Here is a 14,727-nt window from a genome sequence, read left to right as displayed (position 1 = left end):
ATGTCCTTTATGGCTTTCCATAGGGCTGCACCAGCTGTTTGTAAATCACAATTTATTCTGTACAGTCCTGTAAATAAGTGACCGCTAGAGTTAAAATTTTAAATAAGATGAACTATTAAAACTTAAGACGTTTCTCAGCTATCAGAGATTTTAGTGATGTATGAATTGGTTGCTAGGAAACATCTGTAGAAATAACAGAAAAACAAGGCAGGTAAATGAGTGTCAGCCAGTGTCAGTCACAAATCAGCAGAGACTCAGGGAGAAGTTGAAAATAGGAAATGTAAGGGGAAAAAAAGAATGACAAGAATACCCCAAAAAATCAAGAGTGCCCTTTTAGCCTTTCATCATTTCACATGGCAGTGCAACTAACGTCCCCCATAGGGGATGGTGCAAGAGTCTTCCCAGGCTTTGTAGGTGAGAGAAATATTGCATTTTTTGGATCAGAAAATGAGTCCACAGCCTGGAGCGGTAGAAAATGTTGACACCACGCAAGCAGCAGGAGAAGAAAATGTCGACGCCACAGAAAAAAACTGCATCAACGGAAATATAAAATAGCCAATCGCTTAAAAAACTTAAAAGCGGAGGTTTGGAGGGCTGTCTGGTCGGGGACAGAGGGAGAAAAATAGCACCTGCACGGACACTAAGTTCTGTTTCAAGAGTGGGAAATGCCCCTGGAAATCAGATAAAGAAATATCTCATCAAACCTCAGTGTGTCAACTCTTTAATATGTCAGGTCTGATGGCGGAGATGATTGGAGCAAATATTCAGCAAAGGTTATAGAAAGAGTACAGCATTGCAATTTGTCTGCTTGTAGAAATCGTAGTGCCTACTGTCGTGAATGTTTGTTGTCTAGTGCCGAGATGAATCAGGTGTATATGTGTGTGTGAACCTCTGTGAACTTTGTTTGTTGTTTGTCCAGATGAAGTGCTGTAAGTATTGGCCTGATGACACTGAGCTCTACGGTGACATTAAGATAACACTATTGAAGACAGAAACACTGGCGGAGTACACTGTGCGCACCTTCGCCATGGAGAGGGTGAGTCATACTCTCACATTATTTTTATCTCAGCTCTCTGTGTGCAGCTTCTGTGTCATATATATATGCACCAATACGTTTCTCATTTAGCTTCAGGTTTTGTTTAATTGGTTTCTATTCATGAACTCCTCTAAATATTTCCACTCTTACAATAATAGCATCTCATTACATGCGCCTGATTGTTTCTTCTAGAGAGGTTACCCTGCCAAACATGAGGTGTGCCAGTTCCACTTCACCTCCTGGCCCGAGCATGGGGTTCCGTACCACGCTACCGGTCTGCTGGCTTTCCTGCGCCGGGTCAAGGCCTCGACGCCTCCTGACGCTGGGCCTGTGGTGGTCCACTGCAGGTAACTCATCGCTCCCCCATCCTGATAATGCCATTAACACCTAACAGATGTATGATATAGTAGGAGTTTAAAATAACTCCAGCCTCGGGTGTTCTTCCTCTCGTTCATAACGTAACAACATAACACACTTAATTTGCCCTGTTAATGTCAACTCCAGTTTGTTTTTCTACATTTCCCAAAATAAATTTGAGCATCTCGGTGTTGTGTGTGTGTAGGTGGAGAGCACTATAGTGACAAAAACAAATACACAAAATGAAATAAGACTGTCCAACAGAATGTTGTGTTTCACACATAACCAGCAAGGAAATCATGAAGATGCAGGCAGTGGGATTTTTGGAGATGGAGGATAGTGTCTGCCTTTATCAGTGAAGGACTTTTCATTCTCTGTAGGACATTGTTTACAAGAGAGTTCCGTCTACCTGTCAATATGTGCATTTATAGGTATACTGTGCAGTATACTTTTTGTAGACAAGATCACCGGGAAAAGTGAAAATGAAAGCTGACGCAAGAATCAGTCTCATTCACTATATTTGGGTTTTTTCTGTGCTATGGCCGCAATTTTTGTAGCGTCCTCTTGAATGCCTGCTGCTTATGATGTGGCACCTGGTTGCTCCCTCTTCTATAAAGTCCTAACCTCACCAGGAACAAAATAAGACTAAAATAAGTAGGAAATAAGAAAATAGAGGCAGAGGGCAGGGTCTCAGAGTCCTCTCAGACCTAGAGTTGTCTTGCTTTGGTCTGAATCAGGGACTCATTTTGTCACAAAGTTGTTAATTGCCTAGAGTTGGTTGGTGTTCTCACGGCAGCATTTACAAGAGGACCAGATCAAATGCCTTGTGTGAGAAAGCTGCTCTTGATTGGTCAGAATTTCCATGTGGGAAAAATCCAGGAAGTAAAGCAAGCGTTGAAGAAGAGTACACTTGCAAGATAAATGTGACACTTTCTAATGTCACAATGGAGGGACAACTACGCAGGTTGATTTTAGCGCTGCTCATCGTGGACTATATTGCTGTCATTGTTCATTTTAGTCAAACCATACAGTTTGAAAACGAGGCGCGGCTCCAACTAGAAAACAATGTTTTGATGCATTGGATGTGCTGAATGTGCATATTAAGGCAGTACAGGAGGAGGTGCACATTAATAATCCTCCAGGACTGGAACATGCTCATGTTTAACCCAAACAATGTGTCATGTGACTGCAGTTGCTTCACATCCAGCTCAGAACACCTTCTCACCACAAACGAACTGCACCAGAGTTCATTTGTAACCAGACCGAGACCACCTCTTCAAGAAGGTCTCAGTCTGGTTGTTTTGGTGCACACATGAGTGTGATTGCTGTGTTCACACCTGCCCAAATGAGCCGCACTCAGGGGGCAAACGATTTTGAGTTTGATTGAACCGAACCAAACAGTGTCATCATTGGATTCATTTTTGTATTCGTAGCGCTTTGCAGGCTCCTCACAGAGCAGAAAGCTAGTCTGGAAGATGGAAACATTCACCCTAAACGGCTGAAAATATTCCCATTACTTGATTTTGTCAGAAGAAACACTATCTCTGCAGGAAGTGGTATCAAGACTCTTTCCACTGTGAAAAACACGTCCTGAAACCTCCTGAAAGCGACCAACAGCAGAACAAGCGCGTGGATATATACCCCATAAAGGTGAGCCCTCCTCGGCCACAGACATTGGCTGTAGCGCTACACTGGCTGAACAACCAGAACTGGGTTTTAATCGTGGACAGCTGCAGGCTACAGAGAGCTAATGAACCTGACTGGATCAGTGGTGGAAAAATGTTGCTCCCTGATTGACTCTCCATCCTCCAGACTGATAGGAAAATACGAGTCCCAGGCAACAGAACACCCCAGGTAAAAACAAGCAAGCAAATAAACATTTGCAAGCTGTCTAGCCTTAGCTACACTCACTGGCTATCACATGTAAAGTCTGCATTTTAAGGACATACGCAGTTACACATTTTGGGGGCGATAACAAAAAGGGATACTTTGAATTACTTTTGTATGAGCCTGTACATTGTCATCCACCCCACCAGAAAGCCCAAAAGACGAAATATAGAACAGAAGAAACGAGGGGTTTAAACAACCGCAGTGTCCCTCGTTGAAGTCCAGAGGGGGTCCTTGATCCATGCCAGTCTTTTTCTCTGTCACATCTAACCTGTTTGGTTTGGGTCAAACAACCTCTGGTGGCCTTTTGGTACAGGTAGCTTTGGCTACTGTGAAAACTACGTGCCGAACAACCTGACCTAGACAGTTTGAAAAGGAGCATCTTGGTCTCATTTGTGTGTGGTTTAATGTGATTTTTGCAGAAAGCCGAACCATTAGATCCGTCTGCTGACTGTGACCTGTTCAGGAAGCTATGGTATAGTGCAGTAAGTAATCTGTACAAGCGATGTAGCCTGCATGGAAATCATTTGGTAAACGTGGTAACCTATGCACAAGGACTTTCCTGATAAAACAGAAAGTGAAGATTAGTTTCGACTGCACTGAGTTGTGCTTGTATCCCACTCTGTGTACTCTGACAGTTCATTAAGTCCATGAAAAAGAGCATGACACAGCGATCCCAAAATAATACCCCTCTGCAGTACTGCTGTACAAGACGCCTCTTCCTCCTGCTGTCTCTACCTGTTTGTCGTTATTACCTTGCATTTGATTTGCAGTCTAATAATACTAATAACACTCATATTAAAGTGCAGCATGACCTGCTGTCAGTCAAGGGAATATGATGTCCCTGCGCGTAATGCTGATGATGCAGGATGACAGTGAAGCTGTCATATCAATGAGTTACCTGTCAGTCGATTTAATGTCATGTTTACAGCTCTTGGTTTGTTTGTAAAAAATCGGTGTGAATACAAAGCGCACTGGAAGGAAGAAAAGGCAACCATTTGACCCATGGTCCAGGCCAAATTAACCAAACTACGTGTGTGACAGCTCTCTGATTCAGTCGTTTAAAAAAGAAGAAAACACATCAGCAATGAAATGCTGTGACACACTTTGGATTGTGTGATTGTTTTTCCTTGTGAAAAGAAACCAGTTTTCCAACTCATCCACTGATTCGCACTGTAGAGACACACCTCTTCAGGTGGTCCTACGGTGGTTGTTAACCAGAGCTGACAGCTTGTACACCAGCCTAAACAAAGCAAATCGAGTTCTTTCACCTGAGCCAAACAGATTACATGTTAAAGCACCTTAGGGCCTTTACACACGGTGCGTTTTTGCACCTTTAAATCCATTATTTTCAATGTAGACATGTGGAGGGCACGCTCAAGTGCATCCTGAGCGCCTAGTGCTTCTTCTAAACTTTTGGAGCACTGCAGCGCACACTGCACATCATGTGAAAGGACACTCACCACTTTATTAGGTACACCTTGTTAGAACCAGGTTGGACCCCCGTTTTAATTCTTGGTGTCATAGATTCAACAAGGTGCTGGAAACATTCCTCAGAGATGTTGGTCCATATTGACATGATGACATCACACAGTTGCTGCAGATTTATCAACTGCACATCCATGATGAGAATCTCCCGTTCCAGCACATCCCAAAGGTGCTCTATTGGACTGAGATCTGGTGACTGTGGAGGCCATTGGAGTACAGTGAACTCATTGTCATGTTTGAGATGATGTGAGCTTTGTGACATGGTGCGTTATCCTGCTGGAAGTAGCCATCAGAAGATGGGTACACTGTGGTCATAAAGGGATGGACACGGTCAGCAACAATACTCAGGTAGGCTGTGGTGTTTAAACCATGCTCAGTTGGCACTAAGAAAATCTCTCCCACACCATTACACCACCAGCAGCAGCCTGAAGCGTTGATACAAGGCAGGATGGATCCATGCTTTCATGTTGTTCACACCAAATTCTGACCCTACCATCTGAATGTGGCAGCAGAAATCCAGACTCATCAGACCAGGCAACGTTTTTCCAATCTTCTATTGTCCAGTTTTGGTGAGCCTGTGTGAACTGTAGCCTCAGTTTCCTGTTGTTAGCTGACAGGAGTGGCACCTGGTGTGGTCTTCTGCTGCTGTAGCCCATCTGCTTCAAGGTTGGACAAGGTGTTGTTGCTTCAGAGATGCTCTTCTGCACACCTTGGTTGGAACCAGTGTTTATTTGACTTCCTGTTGCCTTTCTATCATCTTGAACCAGTCTGGCCATTCTCCTCTGACCTCTGGCATCAACAAGGCATTTTGGCTCACTGGATATTTTCTCTTTTTGGGACCATCCTCTGTAAACCCTAGAGATGGTTGTGTGTGAAAATCCCAGTAAATACTCAGACCAGCACGACTGGCACCAACAATCATGCCACGTTCAAAGTCACTTAAATCACCTTTCTTCCCCATTGTGATGCTCCGTTTGAACTCCAGCAGGTCGTCTTCACCATGTCTACATGCCTAAATGCATTGAGCTGCTGCCACATGATTGGCTGATTAGCTATTCATGTTAACAAGCAGTTGAACAGGTGTACCTAATAAAGTGGCCAATGAGTGTTTGTCTTCCATCTGTCCCTGGGACAATATTTAAGAAACAATGGCGGGATCAGCTCAGAGGATGTCTGTTTAGTAGGCCAATGATACGGAACTGGTTATAGTCGCTTAGCAACCTCAGACGCAACCTGCATCTGCTGGAGCAGAGTGGGCACACGTGTAGCACTTAGCATCCAACCTTGTGTTTCCCAGGCAGGTGAAAGATGCGCCATGTATCCTGGCCCTAATTCACATTTCATTTTGCTAAAGTGTTCTTATATCTAATGAAAACAACAACAGATTTCTCACAGCTCTTCAGTCTCCTGCTTTGTTTATTATTATTTTTGCATTATTCCTCTTTTAGCCGGGTGGCATTGTGCATGACGTGCCACCAAGTCAACCCAGCATATTAATATGGCGCTGCACAGAGACGCCTGTCAAAAACATCAGTGTTATAAGCAGCATGAGCAAAATGAACACGAGCAATAATCATCGGGACACTAAATGTTTTCACAAAGAGTCAGAGATTCATCGCTGATCTCTGTTTTTATTTGAGAGCCACTGTACACCAGCTCTCTGACCGTGGGTTTAAACTCCAGCTCACACAAATCCTTTGATACATCTTTTAAAAAATGATGTGCTCATTTAACAACACTGATGCACTGCAGGGGGATCTTTCTCTGTTCAGTGAAAATTAAACAATTAACGCTGCTGTATGAGGACACATGAGGCAAAAAGCATCCCGGTTTTTAACTCCGATGAGCTTAAAGTAACTGAGTTTTAGAGAGAGCTGAGGCATTCACTAACTCCCACACGTGCCTTTATCATAGTGTTAACAGTAGACCAAGACAATGAAGGCACAGGCCAGTACATAGGGCGTTTTTAAATGTCTTCGTACTCTCCAACTAAAAGGTTTTTCTCTTTCAAACTTCAACTTGGATTTTTTGTGATGCCAGAAAATAATAGTCACTGTATTCCCTTTCTTTCTCTCCAGAACAAAGCCCTTTATTATACTTCAATCTGGACGGAGTATCTTGATCATTACTAAGGGCTCCCTGCCGAGACTTTTTCATTTCACTGGTATATTCAGGCTTGTCGATCCTTCTGCTCTCTCCTCTGCACCAGTATGGGGGCAGGCAGGACCGGCTGCTACATTGTGCTGGATGTCATGCTGGATATGGCTGAGTGTGAAGGAGTGGTGGACATCTACAACTGTGTCAAGACTCTGTGCTCCCGACGCATCAACATGATCCAGACTGAGGTGAGTGGGAGGACAGGAACGTGGTCAGAGAGGCTGACACTGTTAACCAGCAGCTCATAGGTTTGATCTTCACAATGTAGCTCCTTTTTTACATTGCTTATGTATTATTATTTGTTATGCGTGTTTGCACTGGAATTAAAATGTTTTCAGATTGGAAAAGCCTCTTAGACAGCCATCAGTTAAACTTCTACATCCAAAATTCATAAGTTGAAGTATAAATATTAAGCAAGATTCCCCAAAAATTTGCATTTGTATATTGATTATTTTCTACATGTTACCTTGAATTGTAGAGAAAACGTTTTTCTCACATGCCTCCACGGTGAACGGAGAATCCAAAAAAGGAGAACTTTTTTAAGGAACTGAAGATGGCAACAACAAAGCTACATCAAAACATCTTTTTACAAACACTTTCACAGAACGTGTGCAGCAAAATCAAAGTCTCATTGTGCAGATATATGCTCTGTGCCTCCCGAACAAATGCATTTTCACTAAAACATCACAGTGTAAAACACTTCTGTCTACGAGTATCGTACCCTGAGCATGCCTGTGCCCCACTTAAGCAGAGTTCAAATGCATGTATGTGCCCAGGCATGAGGCTATTTGTACTGACGTGTTTTAAATCATAATGGTTTAGTAAAAATGCATGTGCTGGATAAATGGGACTTTTAGTAGGCTGCATGAGCTGTGTGTAAAGGGTGAAGAATGTTTGCCTTTTTGGATTCTCCATTCACAGTGGAGGCATGCAAGAAAAGCAAAGTTTTCTTCACCTATTTAAGGTAACACACGCCAGAGTGACTGATATACAAAAGGTCATTTTACAGGTGAAGTATTCCTTTGAAGCAGCATTATTTTATTTATTTATTTATTCATTTTATTTTTTTTAGGGAGGTGGAGGGTGAGGGGAGGTACTGTTGCACTAAGGCCCAGCGTAACAAGCTAAATTACATTTGTTCTGACTGACCGTTGGCTATCCAAAAGAGATCCCCGACCACCTGACAACTCTAAGTCCAGTATTTTTATTTATTTCCAAGTTTATTTGATAGGGACCATGTATAATGAACACATACATGCACATTATAGATGAACAGGTGACCAATAATATAGAAAGCATATACATCACAAGACTCACTCTTGATGCTGGGAAAATGTATTTAAAAGTTCAAAGCCGTGACTGTTAAACCCTGTAATGGGCCAACCTCCCAGTGATTTAATTTTTTTCTTGAGAAGCCGACATAATGGATGTCAGAGGTGAGATCTGACTGAGTTGACGTCCTGTGGAGTTGACACAAAAGTTATATATTTATTAATTTCACATCAGTTGTACTGAGTAGCCACTTTATTTTTTAAAACTGCCAAGATTTCCTCTTAATGCTGATTGCATTTTTAAATCGAAATTCTTATTTAGTTTTGATTTAGAGAGGCTATGGAGTTGACATGCTATGGTTTCATGAATTCATCATGAATAGAAAGCAAACCAGCACTAAAGCAGCATGACCAGGCAGTGAGACAGGAGGCCTTGTGAAATAGCTTACTCCTCAGAGTTGACAAAAATCGACTAAAGGCCCAACATTTTCACAAAAATCTATATTTTATAAGAGATGATAGCTCAGTGTGTGGAGCTGGCCTCCCATGTGCAAAGGCAGCATCCTTGCCATCAATTCCAGCCCCTTTGCTGCATGTCATCCCCTCTTACTGCCCTGTCCAATAAAGGCATAAAAAAGACAAAAAATAATCTTAAAAAAATCCAAAAATAAAAAAGATGATTTTAGCAGCATATTTTTACACCAGTGTTATCGGTACGTACTGTTAGTTTTAGGTTTTGAAGGATTTTAACACATTTTTTAACTGTCTGAAGTTGTGAATTCTCGCCTGGAACAAGGGTGGCACAGAGCAAGTTTAAAAGTTTTAAAAATGAAAGTAGATCAAAATATTGTATAAATCATAATTATTTCACATATAAAAATCCTGTGGAATCCAAAACAGTCAGTTAAAATGTTAGTTTTGGGTGTGTGTGATTTTCAGAGCTATTTTGAGGTCAGTTGATTCTGTAGCTGATCCAGGCAGAGCTTATTTGAACTATTTGTACTATTTTTGCACAGTTTAATACACAAAGTGTCATATTTAAGGATTTTATAATACATTAATTTGACTATAAGTGTCAAATTTATGTAGTGGAGTTTGATGTTTACACGATTTACATATGACATGTACAATAAAAATATAAAGTAGCATAAAACACATGGATGTAAGTATACTTTGTCGCTTGCTTCTCCACAACTATTAAGTGAAGGCACATTTTTTGAAGGATGAAATTATAATTGTTATTCTACATTCATTTAAAAAAGTCAATGGCGTTAAAACAGTAAGTCATACTAGGGTGAGACAATACTGTCAAGTCGATACTTATTAAACACAAGTATGAACTCAAGATATCCGCTTTAATTGTGTTTAATTGCAAGTTATTCTATTTGGGATTGGGAGTTACACTAAGTCTACTTATTGTGAACTCCCAATCTTCAAATAAACACACCAGAAAAATCCATTAATTACCAAAGTAAATAAAAGTAAAAGTTGGAAAACAGTTTAGAAATGTTCTCTTATTAACAAGTCTGCAAGTGGAGACGGTACAGTAAATACCAAAACAATGGTATTTATCCCCCTTTTTAATTTCCTCTCTTCACCTTTCAGCGAGAGCTCGTCTACCAGTTGAATAAATATTTCTGCAATTACAGAACACATTAAAAATGATAAATAAGTTGGAAGAGGGACAGTTTTATGCCTGTAATTTTGAATTTATCCTCGCTTCTTTGATCTTTTGTTTGGTTGGATGTCAAAACAAATTTCCTAGTTTCCTCGTTAATTGCACACAGCTCATGACGGCATTAAACTATTGTGTGTGGGCAGTGTTTTTGCTCCTCTGATGTGTGTTTTCTGCACTTTTTACCCCATTTATAGGCGCATTTCTGCTCGGGAACAATGCCTAAGAGTGGGCATGGCGATTTGAAGAATGTGTGACAGTTATGACTATTAGTCAACATTCAACAGCAGTAATTAAATTCTACATTGTTCTTCAAGTGGGCAATTAACAGTTAGGAGGCTCATAAGTGCAGTGAAGGGTTTGCACGACTTTGTAAATTTGTGAATGTTTTCCCCGCTGTCTGTCTCTCAGGAGCAGTATGTGTTCATCCATGATGCCATTCTGGAGGCTTGTCTGTGTGGAGAGACCGCCATCCCTGTCAATGAGTTTGCCCTCACCTATAAGGAGATGCTGAAGGTTGACTCACAGAGCAACACCTCGCAGCTGAGAGAGGAGTTTCAGGTAATACACAAAACACACACTCATTCCCTAACTTACAGCTCTAACCATAAAGCAACACTTGTTCTTGTGGTATCATCTCCACAACTTCGGTTTAGCTACATGGCTACCTTACTTTACCCTTCCACAGTGTGCAACGTGCACTTAGTTGCCAGTTTAGTTGATAGACCTAGCTAAAACTTGAATTTTGATGACCTGTCCAGGGTGTGAGATTTAGGCTACATCCAGACTAATACATTATCCTTTTGAAATGGCATTTTGAAACAAATATGATGTCCATATACACAAGCGTTTTAGCTCTATTTGAGAACATAGAGGTGCTGAAATAAGTCCTAAAACCTGGGCATGAGATAGCATTTTAGCACTCCCGGTTCCCCCCTAGTTTCAGTCAGTGGATTTTTTTGAATGGGTTTTAATTAGATGCCTGAAATAAGGTCTGTGAATACCACAAGCTTAAAGGGATAGTTCGGGTTTTTGGACATGAAGTTGTGCGAAACGCTGACCATCTGTAGCTCTGATGTGACGGTGTCACTACTGTCAACGAGCCTCCTGCTCTGAGAAATGGCCCGTAGCTTACTAGAGAAAAAGTAGTCCTAAAGATATAAGGGGGACACATAACCAAAAGGTTTTAAGCTACAAAAAAGTATGCATGTGTTTTGTTAGACTATTTCAATAATTTTAAAACATCCCCGCATTACGTCAGACCTTGCTTTCAATTGGGACTATTTTCTGGCCAGTATCACTCTGCCGTGCAGGCCCGCAAGACAGCACGCCAACAGAAATCAATTAGACAGTTCAGCACCACACTGTGCAGGTGCGCAGGATAGCAACGGCTAACGAAAACTTCATCGGCTGTTTCCAACAGAGAACTAGTAGGCTATTATTAGTGAGGAAGAAGATGTACTAGCTCTATATATATAAACTACTTTTTCTCCGGTAAGCTACGGGCCATTTCTCCGAGCAGGAGGCTCGTTGACAGTAGTGACACCGTCACATCAGAGCTACAGATGGTCAGCGTTTCACACAACTTCATGTCCGAAAACCCGTACTATCCCTTTAAGAGATTTTGCATTTTGCTCTACAACATAAAATACATTAGTAAAAATGCCACTTGAAAATGTAAAACCTTTGTGTGTCTGAAAAACGATGGCTGCTAGCAAGTGGCCAAATGAGACCACAAAGTGTCATCACCACGAACGCAGCTTTACAGCCTTGTTGTGGCAGCGATGTTGAAGTCGTGCAACGGTGGTGTCATTTGTTTATAGCTTAATGTTCTGCCTCAAAAATCATTAAAGTGGTGTTCATTTGTGGAGATTATCTTTCTGAAAAAAATGTGCAAGTATCATAAACTTTTGTTTGCCACAGAGCTTATTTTCTGCAGGTATCCCAAATCTAATGGAAAAATCCTGTAGGCTGTTTATAGGGGGAACCAAGGTGATGTTAATTTAAAAAAAAATGTTATCCCTGCAGCACTCTATTAATCTCTGTCCATACCAACACGCCTGAAAATGTACATCACATGACCATTCGCACACACTGGGCAAAACAGGAAGCAGATTTTCCACGCTCAGTTGGATGCTCAGTTACAGAATACACTACAGAGATGGTGAAAAGTCAGACCAAAGATTTCTTTGCTTCTATGCTTCTATGATGAGTTACTCAAAGTAATACATGAGGATAGGGCGGTCACTGAGTCGTTGCAAAGCAAAAACCAGGACATATCAGAGCACCACTGGTAGGGAGCGTTACGCAATGCCAGATGAAGCCATGGGAATAGGAAACGTGTATCTACGTGTAGTTTGTTTCCAGTGCCAGTCTGAGGCTGGTTTTTAGTGGACATAAGGTGTTAACAGGAGTCGATGCCTGTGGAGGAGCTTTTGATTAATTGTCTAGTGTCAGATTTCTCAGGTTAATATCACCAACACTTGACAGATGTTCTGTACCTGATCATTCTGGATAACGCTCTAACAGGGCAGCTGTGGTTCAGGAGGCAGAGTTGGTGGTTCACTAATCGCAGCATCAGCGGGGTTTGATCCCCAGCTCCTCCAGGCTGCATGTCAAAGGATCCTTGGGGAAGATATTAAACCTGTCCTGGTGTGTGAGTGCGTGTGAATGTTTTACTGAGTAGTAGATGGCAACTTGTATGGTAGCCTGGGCCACCAGTGTGTGAATGTGTGTGTGAATGGATGAATGCGACAAGTGTAAAAGCACTTTGAGTGGTTGGAACACTAGAAAGGCAGCATACAACTTCAAGACCTTTTTGCCATGTACCTTTACAGTCCCCACAAACACAGCATCCTTCATTTACTTGTGATACAGAGTGACAGTGGAAATGTTGGTTGTTTTCACCCCAAACAGCCCAAGCCGACACATCACAGATATTGTGCTTTCCATATGTCGTCAAACTTTTACCCCTGCTCCACTGAATTAGCTCTGGTTCTTGAACTGGTTCTCTTCACAATTCTTGGAACCTTGTTGCGATATAGCAAAGCAGCCCACGTTGCGACAAGTTTTTTACCAGGACCACGGTAATCGAGATCAAGATATCGCCATATTCAGTACAGTGAACCAGACTGATGGCCAACCTGATCCATATGGGTAAATGTTGCCTCACCTTGTCCATCGCCTTAGCAAGAGCTTCGATGTTTTTTATCGTGGCCCTAGTTGACCGCGCAATACAGAGTTCTTGAGATGTTACGGCATACAGTAGGGTGACTCACTGAGTAATGTGGAGTGTATGTGGGGGCTTCCAGCTCTGGAAATTCAAGGGATAATGAAGAATCATCATTTAAGGGTAAAATTGTCGGAGCACAGGGTATATCGACTATTGAGGAATTCTTGTTATGTTTTGGTTTCAGCTGATAACCAGCTTTTTGGGTTCCAAACCAAATTGTTTTTGGTCAAAGTGCTCCTAAAGGCTAGTTCACGTTACACGATTTTCACCCTGATTTTGCGTCGCGGAGACTATCGTAACCTTTTGAGTGTTCATACCTGGCGAGGTGTCTTTCTGTCAGCGGGAGTCTCGCCAACTGCGTTACGACCTGTGTGTGCACACCACAAGATTTCTCCACCGAGCCCTCGCCGACAGAGCCCCAAATAACGCGGTGACATCACCAAACTACGTTTTTTAATTTGGAGACGACACATCGTAAAGGCATGGATATTCTTCCCAGTGTTGAATCAGATCTGCCTCCAGGGCCTGGGTCCAAACACAGCGGCCTCCCCGTGATCCTGTGGAAGCTGCCTTTGATGTTGTTGCTTGCCGGCTTGACTCAGTGTTGCCAGATCTTGGGAGAGAAACAGCCAACCAGGGCTATGGAAACAAGCCCAGAAGAAGTGACAGATATATATAGAGAAAGGCGACTTTTAGAGAGCAAGCCCAAATAAGCAACTCCACTTTAGGAACAAGCCCAAAAAACTGCAACCCGACGACCAATATTTATAAGCAACTTTACAAAAAAACAAGCCCAAAGTCACGGTTGGCAACCCTGGCAACCCTGCGGCTTGTCCTCCTCACATTTCTTCCGTCCTCCTGCGTGCTGACGTGGGACATATCCCGTCTCTCATTGGCTGATGCTCTTTGTCAGTCGTGTTAGACTTCTCCAGTTTTCTAGCATGCCAGATATCCAGTCCCAGTCACAGACGAGGGGGCGACTTGCTCGTAGGCTTGTTCACACATGAGGACACATATCTGCTGACTCACCTCCGACCCAAAGTGGCTCCAAAGATCCTCTGTGACGTCAAAATCGCGGTGAAAATCGTGTAATGTGAACTAGGCTTAACAGTCAAAAGTTGGGTGCATAAACCAGAGCGAAATGTGTTCAGTGTTGGAGGGAAAGTGGTATTTGAAGATGTGCACATCAGCTATGGTGCTGGCTTCAGCGCTACACATAGGCACTGTAGCTATAATTTCTAAACACACACCTGTACTGTGCTATTCTGTTTACAGTAACAACTCTCCATGCAAATGACATTTGGTGTTGAACTAGAAGCAGTTCAGACTTCAAAGTGCTCTGCTCTGCTTTCATTACTGTAAGCTGTAAATCTTGAAAATCAAAACCTTTAAAGTCGACAACAAATGATAAAACGACGGAGACTTCACTCTGATTCTGTTATTTTATTTTCATGTCATGCCACTACTTGACTTCTCTTTATGTTTGTTTCACAACAACTGTGTGATTTCTTTAAAACAACTGTGATTCTGTGTATATCCTCTTCTTGAGAGCTTTGACATTTGCCCTTTTAAACATAATGTGTCTTGCTCTGTCGGTCTCTTGTGAGGAGAATACTCTGGTTTC

The 14,727-nt window shown here is 42.1% G+C and overlaps 1 protein-coding gene across 4 annotated transcripts in view; it reads left to right on the top strand.

Moving 5' to 3' along the window:
* ptprua (protein tyrosine phosphatase receptor type Ua) overlaps positions 1-14,727 on the top strand; it is a 272,911-nt gene that overhangs the window by 238,495 nt on the left and 19,689 nt on the right. For all 4 annotated transcript variants that reach the window (XM_049602750.1, XM_049602749.1, XM_049602748.1 and 1 more), the window contains 4 exons: positions 920-1,036; positions 1,229-1,383; positions 6,978-7,113; positions 10,283-10,432. In XM_049602750.1, the coding sequence (XP_049458707.1) occupies positions 920-1,036; positions 1,229-1,383; positions 6,978-7,113; positions 10,283-10,432 (558 nt within the window). The remainder of the gene's footprint in view (positions 1-919; positions 1,037-1,228; positions 1,384-6,977; positions 7,114-10,282; positions 10,433-14,727) is intronic.

The sequence above is a fragment of the Epinephelus fuscoguttatus genome, linkage group LG17, assembly GCF_011397635.1.
Source record: "Epinephelus fuscoguttatus linkage group LG17, E.fuscoguttatus.final_Chr_v1".
NCBI classification, from domain to species: Eukaryota; Metazoa; Chordata; class Actinopteri; order Perciformes; family Serranidae; genus Epinephelus; species Epinephelus fuscoguttatus.
Note: the sequence above shows the minus strand (reverse complement) of the source record. Positions and strands in the feature narration are given on the sequence as shown.